Raw genomic sequence first — 16,996 nt, 5'->3', positions numbered from 1 at the left:
TGGCACAGGATTTCTCTGATTTCGATTGTCTTTCTGGCCTCCGGGGCCCACTTGGCCCCCCCTGAAGTAGGCCCAAACTGGTGGGGAATTGAGCCCCTAGGAGCCGCCCTCAACCTACTCTGGTGGGAATTGGGGTGTGAATACCCCAGCTCCCTCGCCCCGAGGGCGGCATTGCTCTGAGGCATGTTCTGCTCTGGCCGCCACACTCCCTGGTGGCACCGAGCTCCAGATGCCACAGGAGGGGCTAGCTTGGTAACACACTGTCTGTGGAATGCCTTTCCCCCCTTGGCCTCCCCACCTTCCAGCTGGTGTTTCCTTTGATGTCTAAATAACCTCCCGATGCTCACATCCTTGCCGCGGGGTCTGCTTCCGGGGGAATCCACACTAAGACAGAATGAATTAATGAATTCTAACGGGTGTGAATCCTGACTCCACCGCTTAGGCAAGCCGCACCACTTTCCCCCTTGCTGAGCTGCACTCTTCCTTCCGGGACATGGGTTACAGCGCTAGTCCCCACCAGGGCTTTGAGAGGAGGTGCCCTGCTCCTCGTTCTGCCATTTCTGCGATCGTAGAGATGGGCAGGCTCAGCGGACGCTTGGCCTGCTGGCCTGGCACCTGCGGCTTGCCCAGCGCGCCTTGGGCAGCCCGCAGCGGCTTCCCGGCAGCCTTTTTCTTAGAGACTCCGTCTGCTAATGAGGCCCTGAGTTAGCCGCAGGTTAATGTTCTTTGACTTTGAACACCATGATTCCCACTTAGTCCTCCTGTTATCCCTCCCGCTGACAGAAATGTGATGGGAAATCAATTACGGTCCCCTCGCCCGCATCTAGGGGTCAGCCTTCAGACTCTTCCTTTGTCAAGCAGCCACACTGACCCAATTTAGGCCCCGACTTGGGGAAGGAATGAGGGGCACCCGGTGGATTTTGAGCTGTGGTATCTTGACCCCTTGCAGCTGCCTGGAGCACTGAAAGTTCTTGCAGAGCTTGAGAAACTCGGCCAGAATAAGTCAGAACCCCTTGAACTCCTCTCTCTCCCTTAACAAAAACTACCGCCTCCCTCCTGAAAGGCACCATTGTCATTGGGACAAGCCCCCCTTTGTTCTCTTCCGCAGCTGGAGCCTGGGCCTCCCATCTCCAAGGGGCCGGCACAACCTCCAAGCCAGCCAATCTCCTCCTTCCCTGGCTCTATCAAGTAGCCCGCATGGCCCTGGTGACAGGAGTCTGTTGAGACCTTCTCAAATACACAGCGATGCTCCCTTTAGGTAAAAGGGACAACTCTAGCCAGCGTCAGAGATGCGGTGGTTCCATCTCAGCCTCTAAGCAGGGACCTGAGACTCAGACGCCTGCAGGGGCCAGACAGAGAATCATATCCTGGGAAGAGAAAGGGGTGTAAAACATTAGGAAGCGGTGGGGACTGGGGCGCCAGAGATCCCCCAACGCCGGCCATGGAGGGGCAGAACTCTAGCTCTGGAAGGGGAGGGGAAATCTCCCCATCATTAAATGTGGCCAACAATGTGTTTTTAATACTTCATGAGCCAAACAAAATCACCCTGCAGGCCAGATCAGTTTGCAGCCTCTTTAAAGTTTCCATGAAGGGACAGCCATTAGGAGGTAAATATCAATCACTCATTCATTCCGTCGTTTATTCATTCAACAAAGATTCTGTGCCAAGGAACTGTGCTGAATGCTCAGCATTCTGGAATGAGTTAGACACAGCCACTTCCCTTCAGGAGCGCACAGCCAAGCATGTGGAGGGGTGACCTGGACTGGAAAACAGGTAGTTGTGGGACACTGAGTAAATGCTAGCCTCGGGCCCTGCAAGGACCCGTGGGCACCTGGAGGACAGAGCGATGGTGTTAGGGAAAGGGTGACGGTGGGGGTGACAGCACATTTGTGCTGAACTCCCCCGGGTGGGAGAGGCTGGAAGCAGATTGCAAGGAGAGGCACAGCCTGCGCAAAGGCCCTGAGGCCGAGCCTGGGGGGAGATGTTCAGCAGCAGCCATGAGTTTCCTCGAGACAGGAGGCAGCTGGTGCTGAGAAAAGTTCCTGGATTTGGCATTTTCCACCTGCATCTAAAGTACCCATGACGTGGAATTTTTATCGGTGCAAGCGGATGCGACAGGGGGGCTTCCCTGCTCCTCTGGCCCTTTGGCCTTGAGAGTGGCCTGGCCGGTGGGCAGGAACCACACTCAGGGGTCCTGAGGCTTGGAAACTCTGCCAGGGAGCAGAGCAATTCCTGGGGCTCTGTGCCACAACCCTGTCCCAGTGCCTGCACTGGTTTCTTTCTTTCTTTTCTTAAATTTTTTTTTTCTTTTTGTATTTTTACATTTTTAAGATTCCACAGGGTTTTACAAAAGAAAACCAGACTCTGCTTGCCCGGTTAATTAAATAACACAAGTGACTGCTCTTTGCCCATCCTCCTCTCTCGTCTCTCCCCACCCCCAGCGCTCTCCCCAAAGCTGATTAAATTGATTAAAATAAAAGCCTGCTGCATTTTAAATTCAGCCCGAATAGCAGAGCAGAGAGGCCCACGGGGCAGCTTCATGCCAGGGACGAGTCAGTACCTGCCACAAAGTGCAGTTGGGACCGATGAGGTCTAAAAGCCCACCCTGGATTACATAGAGAAGGGAGGCCTGGCTTCCTGCCCTCCGCCCGTTTACTTTGGGGAGAGGCAGAGAACGGACTAACGACTCCCCTCTCTTGCTGGTGTTTCAGAGCAAGAAAGACCCCTCCTTGTGGATGTGCCCCTTCCACCCGCCGCTCCAGCTCTTTTTTGTTATCCGCAACACCAGACGGCTGCAGGACTTTGGTCTAGCCAAGATCAAGGTTTGGAATTACTGGACGGCTGATGGCGTAAGTAAAGGCCCCGACTCCTCGCCGGGTGTTTGACTGATGCAAGCACTTAGCGCCGTCCAATCATCTGGTTGCTGAAGTTGCAAGATGGGTATGCGGAGGCCCCGCTGCCCTTCCTGCTGGGAGTAGCCAGTGCCTGGCGGGGCATTTCATGCTGCGTGGTTGGAGCTACGGGGAGCAGAGCCTCAGCTTGAAGGTTTGGGAAGTAAAATCAGGCCACCCTTTGGAGGAACTGGACAGATAGGAACTGGGGCTCAGTTTTGATAGATAAGGAAACAGACACACAGAGAGGTTATGTAACATGCCCGGAGTCACACAGCCGGTAAGCGTCGCCATGAGAATGTGAACCCACGCAGTCAGACTCTTGGCCCATTCACTTTGCGACTGCTTACTGGGGATCTTGCTAAAACGTGGGTTCTAATTCAGCGGGTGGAGGGCAGGGCCTGAGATTCTGCATCCACGTGTGCCAATGTTCCTGGTGTGGGGACTCCACTCTGAAGAGCCAGGCTCTTAACCCCTGTGCTCTTCTGTTCCCCCGGTTTCAGAATTCCTGCCCTCCTTTCTACCCACCCCCCCCCCACCACCCCCTACTTGGAAGCACTTAACCCCTCTCTCTTCTCTGGACTGTTTTCTCGTGTTCTCATTTGCACTTACTCCTTCATTCAACATTTCTTGTTGAGTGCATCTTCCTGATCAATTTGGAGGACACTGATATGAAAGGCACAGACCCCGTCCTGGAGGTGTTCCTTGTCCAGAAGCCGGCAGACAAGTAAATAAAAATATGATGCAGTGTGCTGAAGGCCTTCGTAGAGGTGACTGCAGTGTACCAGGAGTTTCAAATAGAAGCTCCAGGAACTCAGCAGGGAACTCAGTGGGTAAGGAAGGACAGGACCCCCTCAGCCTACCTTGTTTCCCCTCTTAGGATAGACGTGGGGACAAGAATTGTTCTACTTTCTTCTCCAATTTGTTCTCAGGAAGCGATAATACAAGGGAGATGAGCAAGGGGAACTGGTCCTCAGCTTCAGTATTGTCAAGAGAGACAGTAGGGCACAGTGGGGAGTGTGGCAAACGGGTAAGCACATGCTTCAGGTAAAGGGAAGGCCACTTCTCAGCCTCAGCTAATGGTTGCTATGTACGAAAGCTAGCCGGTGCTGCTAGATCTTCTGAACGTTCCCGGGGAGCTGGGAATCTGGAATTTGAAAGTAGCCTCTCTGGTTTGTCAATGTCGACAGCGAATTTGAATTCTTTTGAAATCACCACACAGTCCAGAGCAAACTCATCTTTGGGCTGGAGGTGGCCTGTCCAGACTGCAGCCCCCGGAGTATGGAGGGAAGCCTGAATCAGGCCGGGTGAGCTCAGGGAAGGTGCTGGAAGGAGCGCACACGTGAGCTGTAGTGGAAAGAGACAGTGGCACAGAGCCGAGGCAGAAAAGGAGAGAGCGTATCCCAGGAGGGGGGCCCCGCACATGCAAAGGCAGAGGTGCGCAAGAGTGTGGCCTCCGAACTGCCCCCCCCCGCCCCGTACCTAGGCCCAGGCCTCCCGTCTGTCCCCAACAGCCACTGGGAGGTCTGATCATGATTCTCTGCAGCTTCAAACCCTCCAAGGCTCCCCTTGCCCTGGAAGATCCAGGTCAAGCCCCTGAGCGTGACCTGGGCCCCGTAATCCCCAGGTGCCAGGCCCTATGTCTCCCTCCCATCAGCCCCCACCCCCTGCTCCGGCCGCACCCCGGAGTGCCCGTGGTCCACCACCCTGCCTGGGAGTTACACCTGGAGGCCCTGGCCCCTCCCATCTGGCTCAGCTCCAGATGCTCGCCTCCGTGGCAAATTCCCGGAAAACCGAACATCACTTTCTCCAGGAAGCCGGCCCTGACCCCTGACCCTCCTGCCACTTCTGGACCTCATGAATATGTTCCATCACCCCTGTACCGGGATGGACACCTGCCTCCCCCATACCACCGCGGGCCCCTGGGAGCAGGGCCTACGTTGTGTCCGCCTCTGCCCCATTCACAGTAGACACACGTGGTTACCAAAGGAAGGAATGAGTTCACTGCCCGAGAACCCACAAGCAGTTTGTCTTAACGCTTTGTGATATCCAGATGAGACGTGGAGAATCGGAGTTTACGACATTTGCGCAGGCTCGTACCCAAGGTCAAAGGGGATCAGTCCAGGGGAGTCTGCTCCTCCTCCTTCCTTCCCATACCCCCCATCCCATACTCTTCCTGCAGATTCTCCCTCTCCCAGCCACCCTCGCAACTCCCCAGGGGTCCAGCTGTGTGCTTTCGGGCTGTCCTCCAGGCCCCGGCAGGACCCCACCCCTGTGTAGCAGCAGGTACTCCCTGCAGGTAGGGCCCTGCTCTCTCATTCCCCAGTCGGCTGGACATTTCCTGGCAGGTGGTCATTGGCAGCTTCTGGAATGAGCAATGAAACAGTGCGGGCTGCCCAAGCCCATGCCCTGTAGCTCAGCCCTGTCATTGAATATATGTCTCAGGCCAAGAAAAGCGGATTTTATGTGCTGGATTACAAAGCAGATAAGCTTCATCCCTTATGGCCGGGCCCGCCTTTCTTCTTGAACCTACACTCAGCCTTCCCTGTGTACTAAGAATAAAAAAAGAGGAGCAGGACATCAGGGTGTCATTAGGGGTGCCTCGGGGAGCCTCGGGCGGCGGGGAGCCGAGTCCTGAGGTATTTCTACACATGGAGCAGAGTGCAGAGGACTGCAGTCCCTGCGGGGGGCGGGGGGGGGTGCGCTTATGTAACGCACACCCATCTGTTGCCAGAATTTACTGGGGGCAGAAAGCGCAAACAAATGCAGCTGCAGGTTGGTTTGATTTAATATTCTCCAGAGAATGCTATTACTGTGTGTTTTAGAGGAGATAAAATGAGAGTTTATAGGAAATATAGCTCGGCCTGGTAGACACGGCTTGTTAATACAGTGTTTTGTGTCTGGGAATCCAAGGGAGAAAAGTTAAATGGGGGGAGGGGGGAGCGATTCCAACCAAGGCTTGTTTAGAACGTAAGAAAAGAAGGTGCTAGAAAAAGGGAAGTCTCTTTTATTGGAAAATACGATGATGTCCGTGAAGTCCTGAGGCTAACTTCGCTGGGTTCCCTTCCCCCCTCCTTAGGCGATGCGGTGAGTGTGGGCTGGCCCGGGGGGAGGGACTTCAGGGGAAGTGAGGACATGGGCTAGAATCCGTCCACACAGGCAAACAGAAGGCAGCATGCAGATGTCTATACTCGTCACAGCTGCCGTTTATCCAGGGCTGCGTCCACCAGGCAGGCGTGAGGCACACAGTAGGCGCTCGGTCACATTTGATGCATGAACAAATAACTCAACGAACAAATCATCTCAGTTAACCCCCAAGAGTCCTGCAAGGTGGCGTCAGTCCTCACCTTGTAGACAAAGAAGCTGGAGCTTAGAATAGTGAGCTCCTTGGGGGCAGAGAGACTGTGTCTTTTTTGCCAGCCCTGCTTGGAAATGGCTGCCTGGAGTGCCGTCTTGAGAAGGATCTGGAACCTTCCTTCTGGTTCATAAAAAGAAGTGTGTGTGATGGATCGGCGGTGTCTGCCTCGGGCTCAGGAGGAGGCTGCGATCATACATCTGTCACATTTTTCGGGGGACTCCTCGGATGGTGTGACTTGCCCAGCGAGTAACTCGCAAGGGACACAGCTGGGAGGGGAACGTGAGGGGTGTGGGTTTTTCTCAGCACCACTTCCCCTGCAGAGCTACATCTGTTGGGAGGAAGGAGCCAGTAGTCTCCCTGCTAGAGTATCTAGTAACCCGTCCAAGAAGAGGGCTTTTGGCAGCTCCCTGTGGTCTATGTTTTCCTTCAGAACAAGCCTATGAGTTATCTGCTACCTGGTGGTGCCCTTCGGTAAATACAGGCACATTATCACCATCTTCATCCACAATGTAACCACGCAGATGCCACCTCCAGCCGGGTCACAACAGTGGGGGAGGCAGGACAGGTGCCCGGGTGTATCGTTCCTATACAGAAATGCTGCTCATTAAATAGTCTGTGAATGCTGGATTTTCCCAGTGGCGTATATCTGTGACAGTCCGTGGTGGTCTAAGCCAGCGCTATCCCATAGAACTTTCTGTGATGAAGCTGATGTGCTGTATCTGCCCCCTCCGGTTCAGTAGCCATGAGCTACAGGTGGCTGTTGAGAACTTGCAGTGTGGCTGGTGCAACGGAGAAAGTGCATTTTATTTTACTCGTTTATTTCTCATTGATCTGTAATTGACATATAAGATTATATTCTTAGATGTTTTAGGTGCAAGACCTAATGATTTGAGATACATATATATATATATATTGCAAAATCATCACCATAATAAGTTTAGTTAACCTCCATCAGCGCACATAGTTACAGAACATTTTTTTCCTTACGATGAGAACTTCTAAGATCGCCTTTCTTAGGAGCTTTCAAATATACAACACGGTGTTGTTAACTACAGTTATGACGTTATAGAGGATATCCCCCGGACTTACTTATCCTATAACTGGAAGTTTGCGCCTTTTGACCACCTCCCCCCATCGCACCCACCTCCCACTTGCCGCCTCTCGCAACCCACAGTCTGTTCTCTGGATCTGTGAGTTCAGGTTTTTTTAAGTTGCACATGTAAGTGGGATCGTACAATATTTATCTTTCCCTGTCTGACGTATTTCACTTTGCATAAGGCACTCAAGGTCCATCCATGTCTTTGCAAATGGCAAGATCTCCTTCTTTTTGATGGCTGAGTAATAGTCCATTGTGTGTATACACCACATCTTCTTTATATGTTCATCTGTCGGTGGACACTTGGGTTGTTTCCATGTCTTGGCTGTTGTAAATATAATGCTGCAGTGAACACGGGGGTGCAGATACTTTTTGGAGATAGTGATTTCGTTTCATAAGGACAGATCCCCAGATGCAGAATTGCTGGATCACGCGGTGGTTCTCTCTTTCATTATTTGCGGAACCTCCATACTGTTTTCCAGAGTGGCTGTCCACTTTATAGCCCTGCCAATGCACCCACGGTTCCCTTTTCTCTACATTCTTGCTAGCACTTCTTATGAGAAACTGCATCTCACATTTCATTTAATGTTAACTTCAGTAGCCACGTGGGGTTGGTGACTTTGAGCAAACAGATGAGGCCCTGTCCACACAGCCCTGTCCCTTCTCGCAGGGAAGGGAAATAAACAAGGGCACAAACGAATAATGTTAATTTCAGGTAGTGCTAAAGATACAGTAAGACAATGGGAGAGAGGTCTGGGAGGGGGCCGGGGTGGGGCGGGGGGGAGGAGGCAGTGCTGCTTTGAGTGGTGAGATCAGGGGGCCAGAGCCAGAGCAAAGGCCCCAAGGCAGGAACATGCTTAGCACTTCTAGGATAGTAGTTTAGGACCTTGGCTGGCAATGGTGAACAAAGGAGAGTGTGAGGGGAGGTCCCAGAGATAGGTGGGAACCAGGTCATGGGGGTCTCCCTGGTTCAGATCTTACTCCTGGAGAGGCAGAATAGAGGAATGGTCAGAGCAAAGGCATTGGAGCCAGCACCCCCTGGGGCAAATCCTGGCTCCTCCTCTTCCTAGCTGTGTGGCCTTGGGCATGTTACTCCACATCTCTGTGCCTCAGTTTCTTCATCCATTAAATGGGGTAATTATTGCTCAGAATGATTCCTGGCCTCCGTGAGCTCTATACACGTGTCCGCTGTTAGCGTCATTACTGGAGGGTTTTTAGCAGGGGGTGATATAATCTGACTGAGGAATAGAAAAGATCACTCTGACTGCTGTTGGAGAATGGATTAGAGGGAACGGAGGGCCCCCAAAGGAGGCTTCTAGCTAAGGGTCATGGTAGCTTGGATGGGGGTCCTGGTGCTTAGGGGTTGTACCACAGGGAGACTCACTTCATCCCAGGACATTGTCCCAGGACAATGTTTGCATTTCGGCAAGGCCTCTGTTTGGGGGAGGAGGGAGAATTTTCAAAGAAACACAAAAGGAAAGCGATGAGTTCAGTAACACTGCACGTACCCCTCGCCCAGTTCCACGGTAATTGCCATCCTGCCGTTCTGGTTTCTTCTACCCCCTACTACCTATGATTGTAGCTCTTCTGCCATTTCACTCATAAATTCTTCAGTGCACATCTCTAACAGATAAGGAGTTGTTTTTTATATAACCCCAATGCCACTATCCTACCTGACCGTAATAATTATGCGCTAATAATCATCAGATATCCAGTCCATACTCAAATATCCCTAATCATCTCAAAATTGTTTTCTTATAGTTGGTTTGTTTGGATCAGGATATAAACCAAGCCCAAACATGGCAATGGCTTCGAAGTCAAAGGGGCAACCTTAATTTGGTCGGCTGAGTCAGTGTGGCCTGGTGACGGTGCCCCGTGGCAGGGTCTGGGCAGCCTCGGGCCTGGGGAGCACGATGGCATCTTAGCAGGGTGGCTGGTGGGAAGGGGACCGACCCAGGTGCATGAGAGGCTTTCTGAGGTGTTGACCTCAGGCTTGGTCTAGGTCCCTGTCAATCACCAGAGGGTGCTGACATCTATGAGCAGAGTCCACATTCAGGAGGTTAGGGGCTTGGTAACCTTCAGAGCCCCAGGAGTCCCGGGTTTGAAGCAGGCCCCCAGCCAGCAGGGGAAGGAGATGCAAGCAGAGAATTCAGCCTTTGGTGAGGGGGCCCAACAAGGTGTTCAGGATCCAAGGGGCAGGTTGGGATTCAGGGCCAGACCGCTCCCAGCAGGAATGAGAGCACAAATACAGAACCAGGACAGAAGCTGAGGCCCGTGTGCTGTATTGTGCAGACTAGAGCGGGACGAGCAGTAGCTGGGCTGGACAGACATCTGAGTGAGGGAGAGCTGCTCACCCACATGCAGGTGCCGGTCTAGATAAATCCCAGACCCCCTCGGGGGTAGAGCTCCCCCTCTCCTGCCTCCTGCCCACCTCAGCCAGCAGTGATTCAGTAACTGAACCTATTGATTTAAGTAGCAAAGGACAGAAAACCTAATTAAAACTGACTTAAGCACAAAAGGGAGTTTGTCGGCTCATGTAACAGGAGAGTATGGGGTGGCTGGCTTCAGGCATGGCAGGATCCAGGAGTTCACGTGATGTCATCCAGAATCTGCCTCGCTCTTTCATGCATCTCTACTTTCCTCTGTGTTAGCTTCATCCTCAGGTTCCAATGGGTGGCACCTAATGACATCAGACTCCTGATTTCAGCAGCCCTTGCAGAAAGAGATTGTCCTCATGAAAGCCCCAGGTCTAGGACCCAGCGGTCAGGCAACCTAGGGTGGGCTTACATTATCCCTCTGAAGGGAGGTTGGGGGAAGGATGGATGCCCCGTGGAAAATTGAGGTGCTGTCTCCACGAGAAGGGAACATAGGAAATGATATCTAAACTAGGTCTTTTTTCTTTTTCTCGAAGAACGCAGAAGTCACATGCTGTTGAACTAATTCATCGGCTCCCAGATCTAAACCTTGCCCCAAGCTTAACTTCTGAACCAAGCTTCCATCCTGGCCCCCAGACACTTGTCTTTGGCATTTCTGCCCAGCAAGGCACTGACACTCCAACCCTGCCCACCCAAGCCCAGGCAGGTCTGCCCCAGCTGATCTGGTCCTCCGTTCCCTTTTGCTGCCTGCAGCAGCGTCTCACTCCCACCTCTGCGTCCTCCTCTCTTCCCCCGCCCCTCACTGCCAGTCATCCCGAAGTCCTGCTATTTCCCTTGCCAAAACCTGTCTCCTTCCAGACCCAGCTGCTCCTTCCCCACTACCCAGCCCCGCCGCCTCCTGCCCACCGACCCCCAAGTGGAACGCATCCCATTCTCCCCGCTCCCCTCACTCATCTGCTCAGCCCCCCTGTCTCATCAGCAGAGGCTTATCGATCCACACTCAGCTGTTGTGCTGGGGCCAAAAATCAGACACACTGTCTGCCCCTGCCAGTTTGCACCCAGTCAGGGGGTTTCAGGGGGATCAAAAGCAAACCACAATTCAATGGGGCTAGTGCAGTGATGAGAGACAAGCCAGGGGACGAGCCAGGGGCCTGGCAGCTACAGAGGGCCTCTGGGGAGTGGCACAGTCCTGGTACATCATCCTGGTACATCTGGCAAGAAGGCCATGACAGGGGCTGTGCCCCTGCCAACCAAAGGTGGCTCATAGACACATTTCAGCCGGCTCACATGGCGTTTGCAAGATTCTTTGAATTGCCAGCTTTTAAAAATTGGGAGGTTTTATGTGAAAATATGAATTTTTTACTTTTTTTTTTTTTAAAGATTTTATTTATTTGTTTGACAGAGAGAGAGACAGCGAGAGAGAGAACACAAGCAGGGGGAGTGGGAGAGGGAGAAGCAGGCTTCCCGCTGAGCAGGGAGCCCAATGCGGGGCTCGATCCCAGGACCCTGAGATCATGACCTGAGCCGAAGGCAGTTGCTTAACTGACTGAGCCACCCAGGTGCCCCATGAATTTTTTACTTTTACTGAGAAATGAAGATCTGGCGACACCAGGCCACATCCACAGCTGGGAACTTCAGGGGAGCTAAGTCATGGCACCGCAGTCCCCACCACTCCCACTGGTCTCCCTGACACAGTGACACATTGTTACACCACATCACCTCTCCCATGTGTGATGCTCGCCTAGAGCCCGCGTGTATGTGCATGCATGTGGGGGGGCCACTCCCAGACCCCCAAACTGCCCCCCTAGCTCTTCCATCCCTGTGTAAGGTTTTTTTTATTAAAGATTTTATTTATTTATTTGACAGAGAGATCGAGAGAGCACAAGTAGGCAGAGAGGCAGGCAGAGGGAGAGAGAGAAGCAGGCTCTCTCCTGAACAGGGAGCCCATTGTGGGACTCTATCCCAGGACCCTGGCATCAGGATCCAAGCTGAAGGCAGCCGCTTAACCGACTGAGCCACCCAGGTGCCCCCCCGTGCAACTTTTATCTCCCCCTGCTCCCCATAAAACTGTTCTCTTCGCTATGCCTTTGCTCCTGCTGTTCCCAGAACTCAGAATGCCTAGCCCGGCTTATTACAAACCCGGCCTTCGGGGACATTGAGGTCCTTCTCTCTTCGCACACGAGCCTCCTGCACAGCCCTAGCCTGCCCCAGGCCCCTTCGGGTGGTCTCCAGCCATGCCTTTCCAGGCACCAAGTCCCATACTTCCCTAGGTGTTCCTCAGTTTCCTGAGCCTCCGATACCTCAAACGGGGTACCCCCTGGTCAAAGCCATCCCGCGGGTGTACCCCACTTGGCCCTCACAGTGTTGTCCAGCTTGGGAATCACTTGACAACATTTGAAACTTGGCTTTTGATGAACTGGCAACATTCTGTGTGTGGCGTCCATCAGCCGGAGCTGAGTGGCCCCAGGCACCCTCTGGACTGGGGGGCATGTGTTCTCCTGCTCACCTCAGGCCCCACACACCCCCTCCCCACCACTGTGGCCCTACAAGCATCTGAGTTTGTGACCCCTTAATATGCAGACTGTCATGCCCTCCTTAAGTTGAAACTTGCTTTCTTCTTTCGCATCCCAGATAGACCAGGACCCCGAAAGGCCCCACCGTGTGTTATGTATTCGATTGAACAGAATTGTAAGAAGTGCATTCTGGGGCCTCAGCCCAGATCTAGGGGAGTCCTGGCCTAAGGACAGCAAGAGTGATTCTAGGCCCCATGCTACGGGGCATGGGATTCCTCCTCTGCCCAGAGCAGGGGGATTGCTGCACCAGGCCTTAGGGGAGCAGGGAGTCTCTGGGCCACGCTAGCCCCGAGCTGCCAGGCTTGGCAGGTACATACACCCAGGCAGTGGGCGGGGTGCACAGCTTACATTTCTCACTCACGTGCCATGTGCCAGGCAGTATTCAAAGGGCTTTGCATGTCTCAGCTCATTGATTCCCCCCAGCAGCCCTATGAGATGGGTACGGCATGATCAGCTCCACTCTACAGAGGGAGAAACTGAGGCACTGGACAGCAAAGCAGCTGGCCGGTGGTCACATGACTGCCAGGCCGTCTGGGGCCCATCACACAGTCCTGCCTTTCAGTAGAGACTGTGGTCACTGGAGGGCCATGCCCTGTCGAGGCGGCGGTCACTGCCCCTTCGCACTGGCCCCATGGTGCCAGATGGCCTGAATGTTCCAGAGAGGCCAGAAAGCTCCCGGTTTTTAGAAATTGTCAACTAGGGACGCCTGGGTGGCTCAGTCGGTTAAGCGTCTGCCTTCAGCTCAGGTCATGATCCCAGGGTCCTGGGATCGAGTCCCGCATTGGGCTCCCTGCTCTGCGGGGAGCCTGCTTCTCCCTCTGCCTCTGCCTCTCTCTCTCTCTCATGAATAAATAAATAAAATCTTTAAAAAAAAAAAAAAAGAAAAAAAAAAGAAATTGTCAACTAGTTTTGGAAATGTTAACTGCTCTGGGAGTCAGCCCAGCCCAGATTTAGCTGTAGGGCCGCCAGTTAGTGACCCGGTCTGTCACATGCCACCTGCGGCTGTGGTCCTGCGTCTGTGATGTTGGGAGGGCCAGAGTGCTTGGCCCAGAGCCCAGCAGGGAGTAGGTGCTTGTCAAATGTCACAGCGTCTCACCGTCTTCTTCCGACTTTCTACATCACAAAAATGGTTTTCATTGCTCTTCTTCCCCAGGGATGTGTAAAAGGCCATTAAGGTCTCCTCCCCATAAAACATTCAAGTTCAGGTGCTCCAAGAAGGAGCACGTTCAGTTCCCAGAGCTAGGCCTCAGGACAGATAGGAATTAGGACAGGACTGTTCCCTGTCCTTGAAGATCTTACATCCAGGCGGGGACAGGCACCAGCTGGTAAGCCCAGCTCCGAGAGCCCAGAGGAGGACCCTCGATTCCACCAGAGGAGGGGAGGAAGGGGCGACAGAGAGGGCCAGGGGATTCCTGGAGGAGTCAGCCCCTGAGCCAGGTCCTGAAGCCTGCATGGTGGCTCCTTAGGCAGCAGCAGCTCAATCCCCAAAGCGCCCCCATCCCCAATAAACCTACCATCAGGGGGAGCCCCCTCCCAGTCAGCCCAAAGCCCCTGGGTCATGACAGAACCTATAGAGTGTGGGATGCTTCAATATGGCCCCCACGGGCTGTGCATGAATGGGGTCCACCATTGCACAGCTAGGCCAACTCCAGTTGGGTACCCCAGGAAGGGTCTGCTTTCAGGGACTCTGCCCGGCACTCAGCATTTAGGCCTAGCCAGTGCCTCCTCCAGATGCTGTTCTCTGGGGGTTGTTGCTGTGCTTAAGGCAGGTGTTTGTCTCTGGGGAGAGCGCTTGGTGAATGCAAATGCCCACACCTCTGCTTGGCTTGTTGTCATAACGGAACTGCACCACCATCCATCTCTGCTGAGTGGTGTGTTTGCTCGTTGGAAGAGATGTCATGCGGCCCCAGGGCCAAGGAGGAAAGTGGCCTTGCAAAGTCGATTCAATTACGTAGATTGAAATAATATTAACATTGTCGTATTAAAAATGCATGACGGTCTCAGTATGGTGGGTTCTTGTCAACTGTAAAGAAGGACAATAAAGTCGGGGTGTGAACAAGGAAAGATGCTCCCATTCACCCCAAACCAACCAAAGGGTTCCAAAGGGTCCTTTTGAAAACCCATGACAGAAGAGTGTCTCTGAAGGTTAAGAGGGTAGGAGGAGTTTCACCCTGGACTCCTTGGAAGCCAGGCCAGAGGGGGAAACAGGCAGGACTAAAGACCTGCTTATTGGAAAGGAGGAAGCAGGCTGGTTCCTTAGAAGTGAGAGAATCGTCTCCCTGTATCCACACCCAAAGACACACCACATGCAGAGGTTTACTGAAGGGACACCAAGGAATCTAGACCTGCAAAATCCTTGAGCTGGCTTCCTCCACACTGCACATGTGCATCTCACGTGGTTTCTAACCTCGCCTCTGAGGTGTGGTGATGGGGACATCCCTACATCTGTAAATACGGGGGAGGAGTCTGGAAGGACACGTGTTCGCACTCCCCACCCAGGGCCCACAGCAATCGCCTCCAGGGCTGAGGAGGGAGCCAGGATGGGGAAAGGAGAAAGTCGGTCCACGGGGACTTAGTGAAAACTAGAAATGGGGTCAGAGGTCCGCCCAGGGCAGGTGATTCTGCCCATGGCCAGACCTTCTCGGGGTCTAGCTTGACCCAAAGGGAGATGCCAGTCAGAGTGGCTCCCTGCACACCAGCTGCACAGCCTCGGGGAAGGCTGAGCCTCAGTGTTTTCATCTGCAAGATGGGCCCTTGTGGAGTTGCTCCAAGGCTGGGTGACATGATGCGGCCTTTTTTTTTTTTCATACTTGGAATTCCCGGTGAAGTGACTACTATTTGTTTCCCAACCAGGGACCCCCCTCCGGTGATCCTTGGGCCAAATCTGCCTACAGATATGGCCTGTTTGGCCTTCAGAGTGTTGTAAACTTTTCAGATTTAAGCACCATCAGGCAGGACCCGAGCCTCTCGGCTCCCCACGCCCCCCACCACACCCTGAGGTTCCACCCTTGCACATCTGTCTCCCACCTGCCTGGCCCCCTGCGTCCCTCCTTCTGTCCCTTCACCGCCAGACTTCTTGGAGGGAGCCGGGCGGCAGACGGCTAGAGGTCAGGCAGTGCCCCAGGCTGTCCGTGGAATGCAGACAAAAACACATCGGGAGCCAGACATCTCATTAGGAGAGCCAGGGTGCCCACCTCGTGACTGCGCTGGACCGGAAGCCCTCCCCAGCACCCCCAGCACCTCTTGAAATGAGTGTTTCTGTCTCGCCAGATGTTTCCGTGGTGGAAATTGTGCAGAACGAGTCATTGATGCTGCCCGCGCTGTCCTTCTCGAATAGCTATTTCCTGATTAATTCACAGCACGCGCCCGCTCTGTGCCTCCGCTAAACAGAGAACACATCCATATAAACATGTAAAAGAGAGCTCTGAGAATCGACTTTTCTGACAGTCGGCAAATAGTAGCCTGCCATCTTGCAATTGGATGATTGAAGCCGGGTTCCCGTGGTGTAACACAGGCTTGATGCTTCTCATTCGAAATTGCGACGGAAACCTCTGTGGCTGGAACTCGGCGAACTAGAAGTTTAGTTAGAGCTTATTCACCCAGCGGCAGGAAGGCTAAGGGGGGGATTACGGAGAGGTGGACACCTCTGGGGTCTCAGAGTCCATATCTCAAACCCAAATCAGCAGCCAAAGCGAGGTAGACACTGTTCTGGGGATGAAACAATAGGCTGCCATTTTCCCCATGAGATTTGTTCTCAGGACACTGTCAGAGAGCAGTGCCGTTCTGGAGAAAAACACCTGTGTTCATGCTCGTGTAGTTCCAGAGTAAGGGTTGAATGCCAATCATGAGCCAGGCACCTGCTGGGCCCTTGGACAAGATTGGTAGGGCCTCCACTGTCTGAGGGCTGAAGTTTGAGTGGGGGAGACAGGATCTAAGTTAAAAGCTGATCAACAAGATTATTCCAGAGACGGGAAGGAAATCGAACAGGGCAGTGAGAGAGAGAGGGGACCGGATGAGTCAGGGGCTCGAGAGAGGGTCAGGAAGATGTCTCGGAAGACAAGGAGGAGCCAACCTTGCAGGTGCCTGGAGCAGAACAGTCCAGCCCAGGTCCCAGGGTGGCCATGAGCTTTGCAGGACCATGGAGCGGCAACCAGACCGGTGTGTGGGGAGGGGGGCAAGAGGGGGAATGTGATAGGAGCCGGGGTCAGAGAGGTCAGCAGGGGCTGGATCACATGGGCCTCATTGGCCACTGAAGGGAGCTGGAATTTATTCTCAGTGTCGTGAGAAATTGCTGGGCAGTTTTAAGGAGGGGGCTGCCATGAGCTAATAATGTTGTTTAAAAAAAAAAAAAAGACTGGGCTGCCGTGTAGACAAGAAAGTGTGTTCGTGTGGGGTGGGAGCAACTGACAGTGCAGAGAGGAAGCGGAGGCCAATTAGGAGGCTCTGGTCATTGTCTCAGGGAGAGATGGGGCCCCCCAGGCTGATGGGCAGCAGCGCATTCAGGGACAAGGGGTCAGAGATTCGGGAGGGGTTTTGGGTGTAGCCCCTACAGACTTCTGACAGACAGGATTCTTAAGTGAGAGAACAAGAGGAATCAAGGAGGACTCCTAGGTTGGGGCACCCAGTTGAATGGTGGGACCATTTTTAAGATGGGCAAAGACCAGGTTTGAGAAAAGTGGATCAAGAGTTCTATTTAGGATGGG

The 16,996-nt window shown here is 53.4% G+C and overlaps 1 protein-coding gene across 4 annotated transcripts in view; it reads left to right on the top strand.

The window, feature by feature from the left end:
* KATNIP (katanin interacting protein) overlaps positions 1 to 16,996 on the top strand; it is a 184,418-nt gene that overhangs the window by 130,641 nt on the left and 36,781 nt on the right. For all 4 annotated transcript variants that reach the window (XM_034989016.1, XM_034989018.1, XM_034989019.1 and 1 more), the window contains one exon: positions 2,712 to 2,849. In XM_034989016.1, coding sequence (XP_034844907.1) covers positions 2,712 to 2,849 — 138 coding nt within the window. The remainder of the gene's footprint in view (positions 1 to 2,711; positions 2,850 to 16,996) is intronic.

Source organism: Mirounga leonina, unplaced genomic scaffold (genome assembly GCF_011800145.1).
Source record: "Mirounga leonina isolate KUSES-001 unplaced genomic scaffold, KU_Mleo_1.0 Mir_454, whole genome shotgun sequence".
NCBI lineage: Eukaryota > Metazoa > Chordata > Mammalia > Carnivora > Phocidae > Mirounga > Mirounga leonina.
The sequence above is the reverse complement of the archived record's forward strand: the minus strand, read 5'-3'. Positions and strand labels throughout refer to the sequence as shown.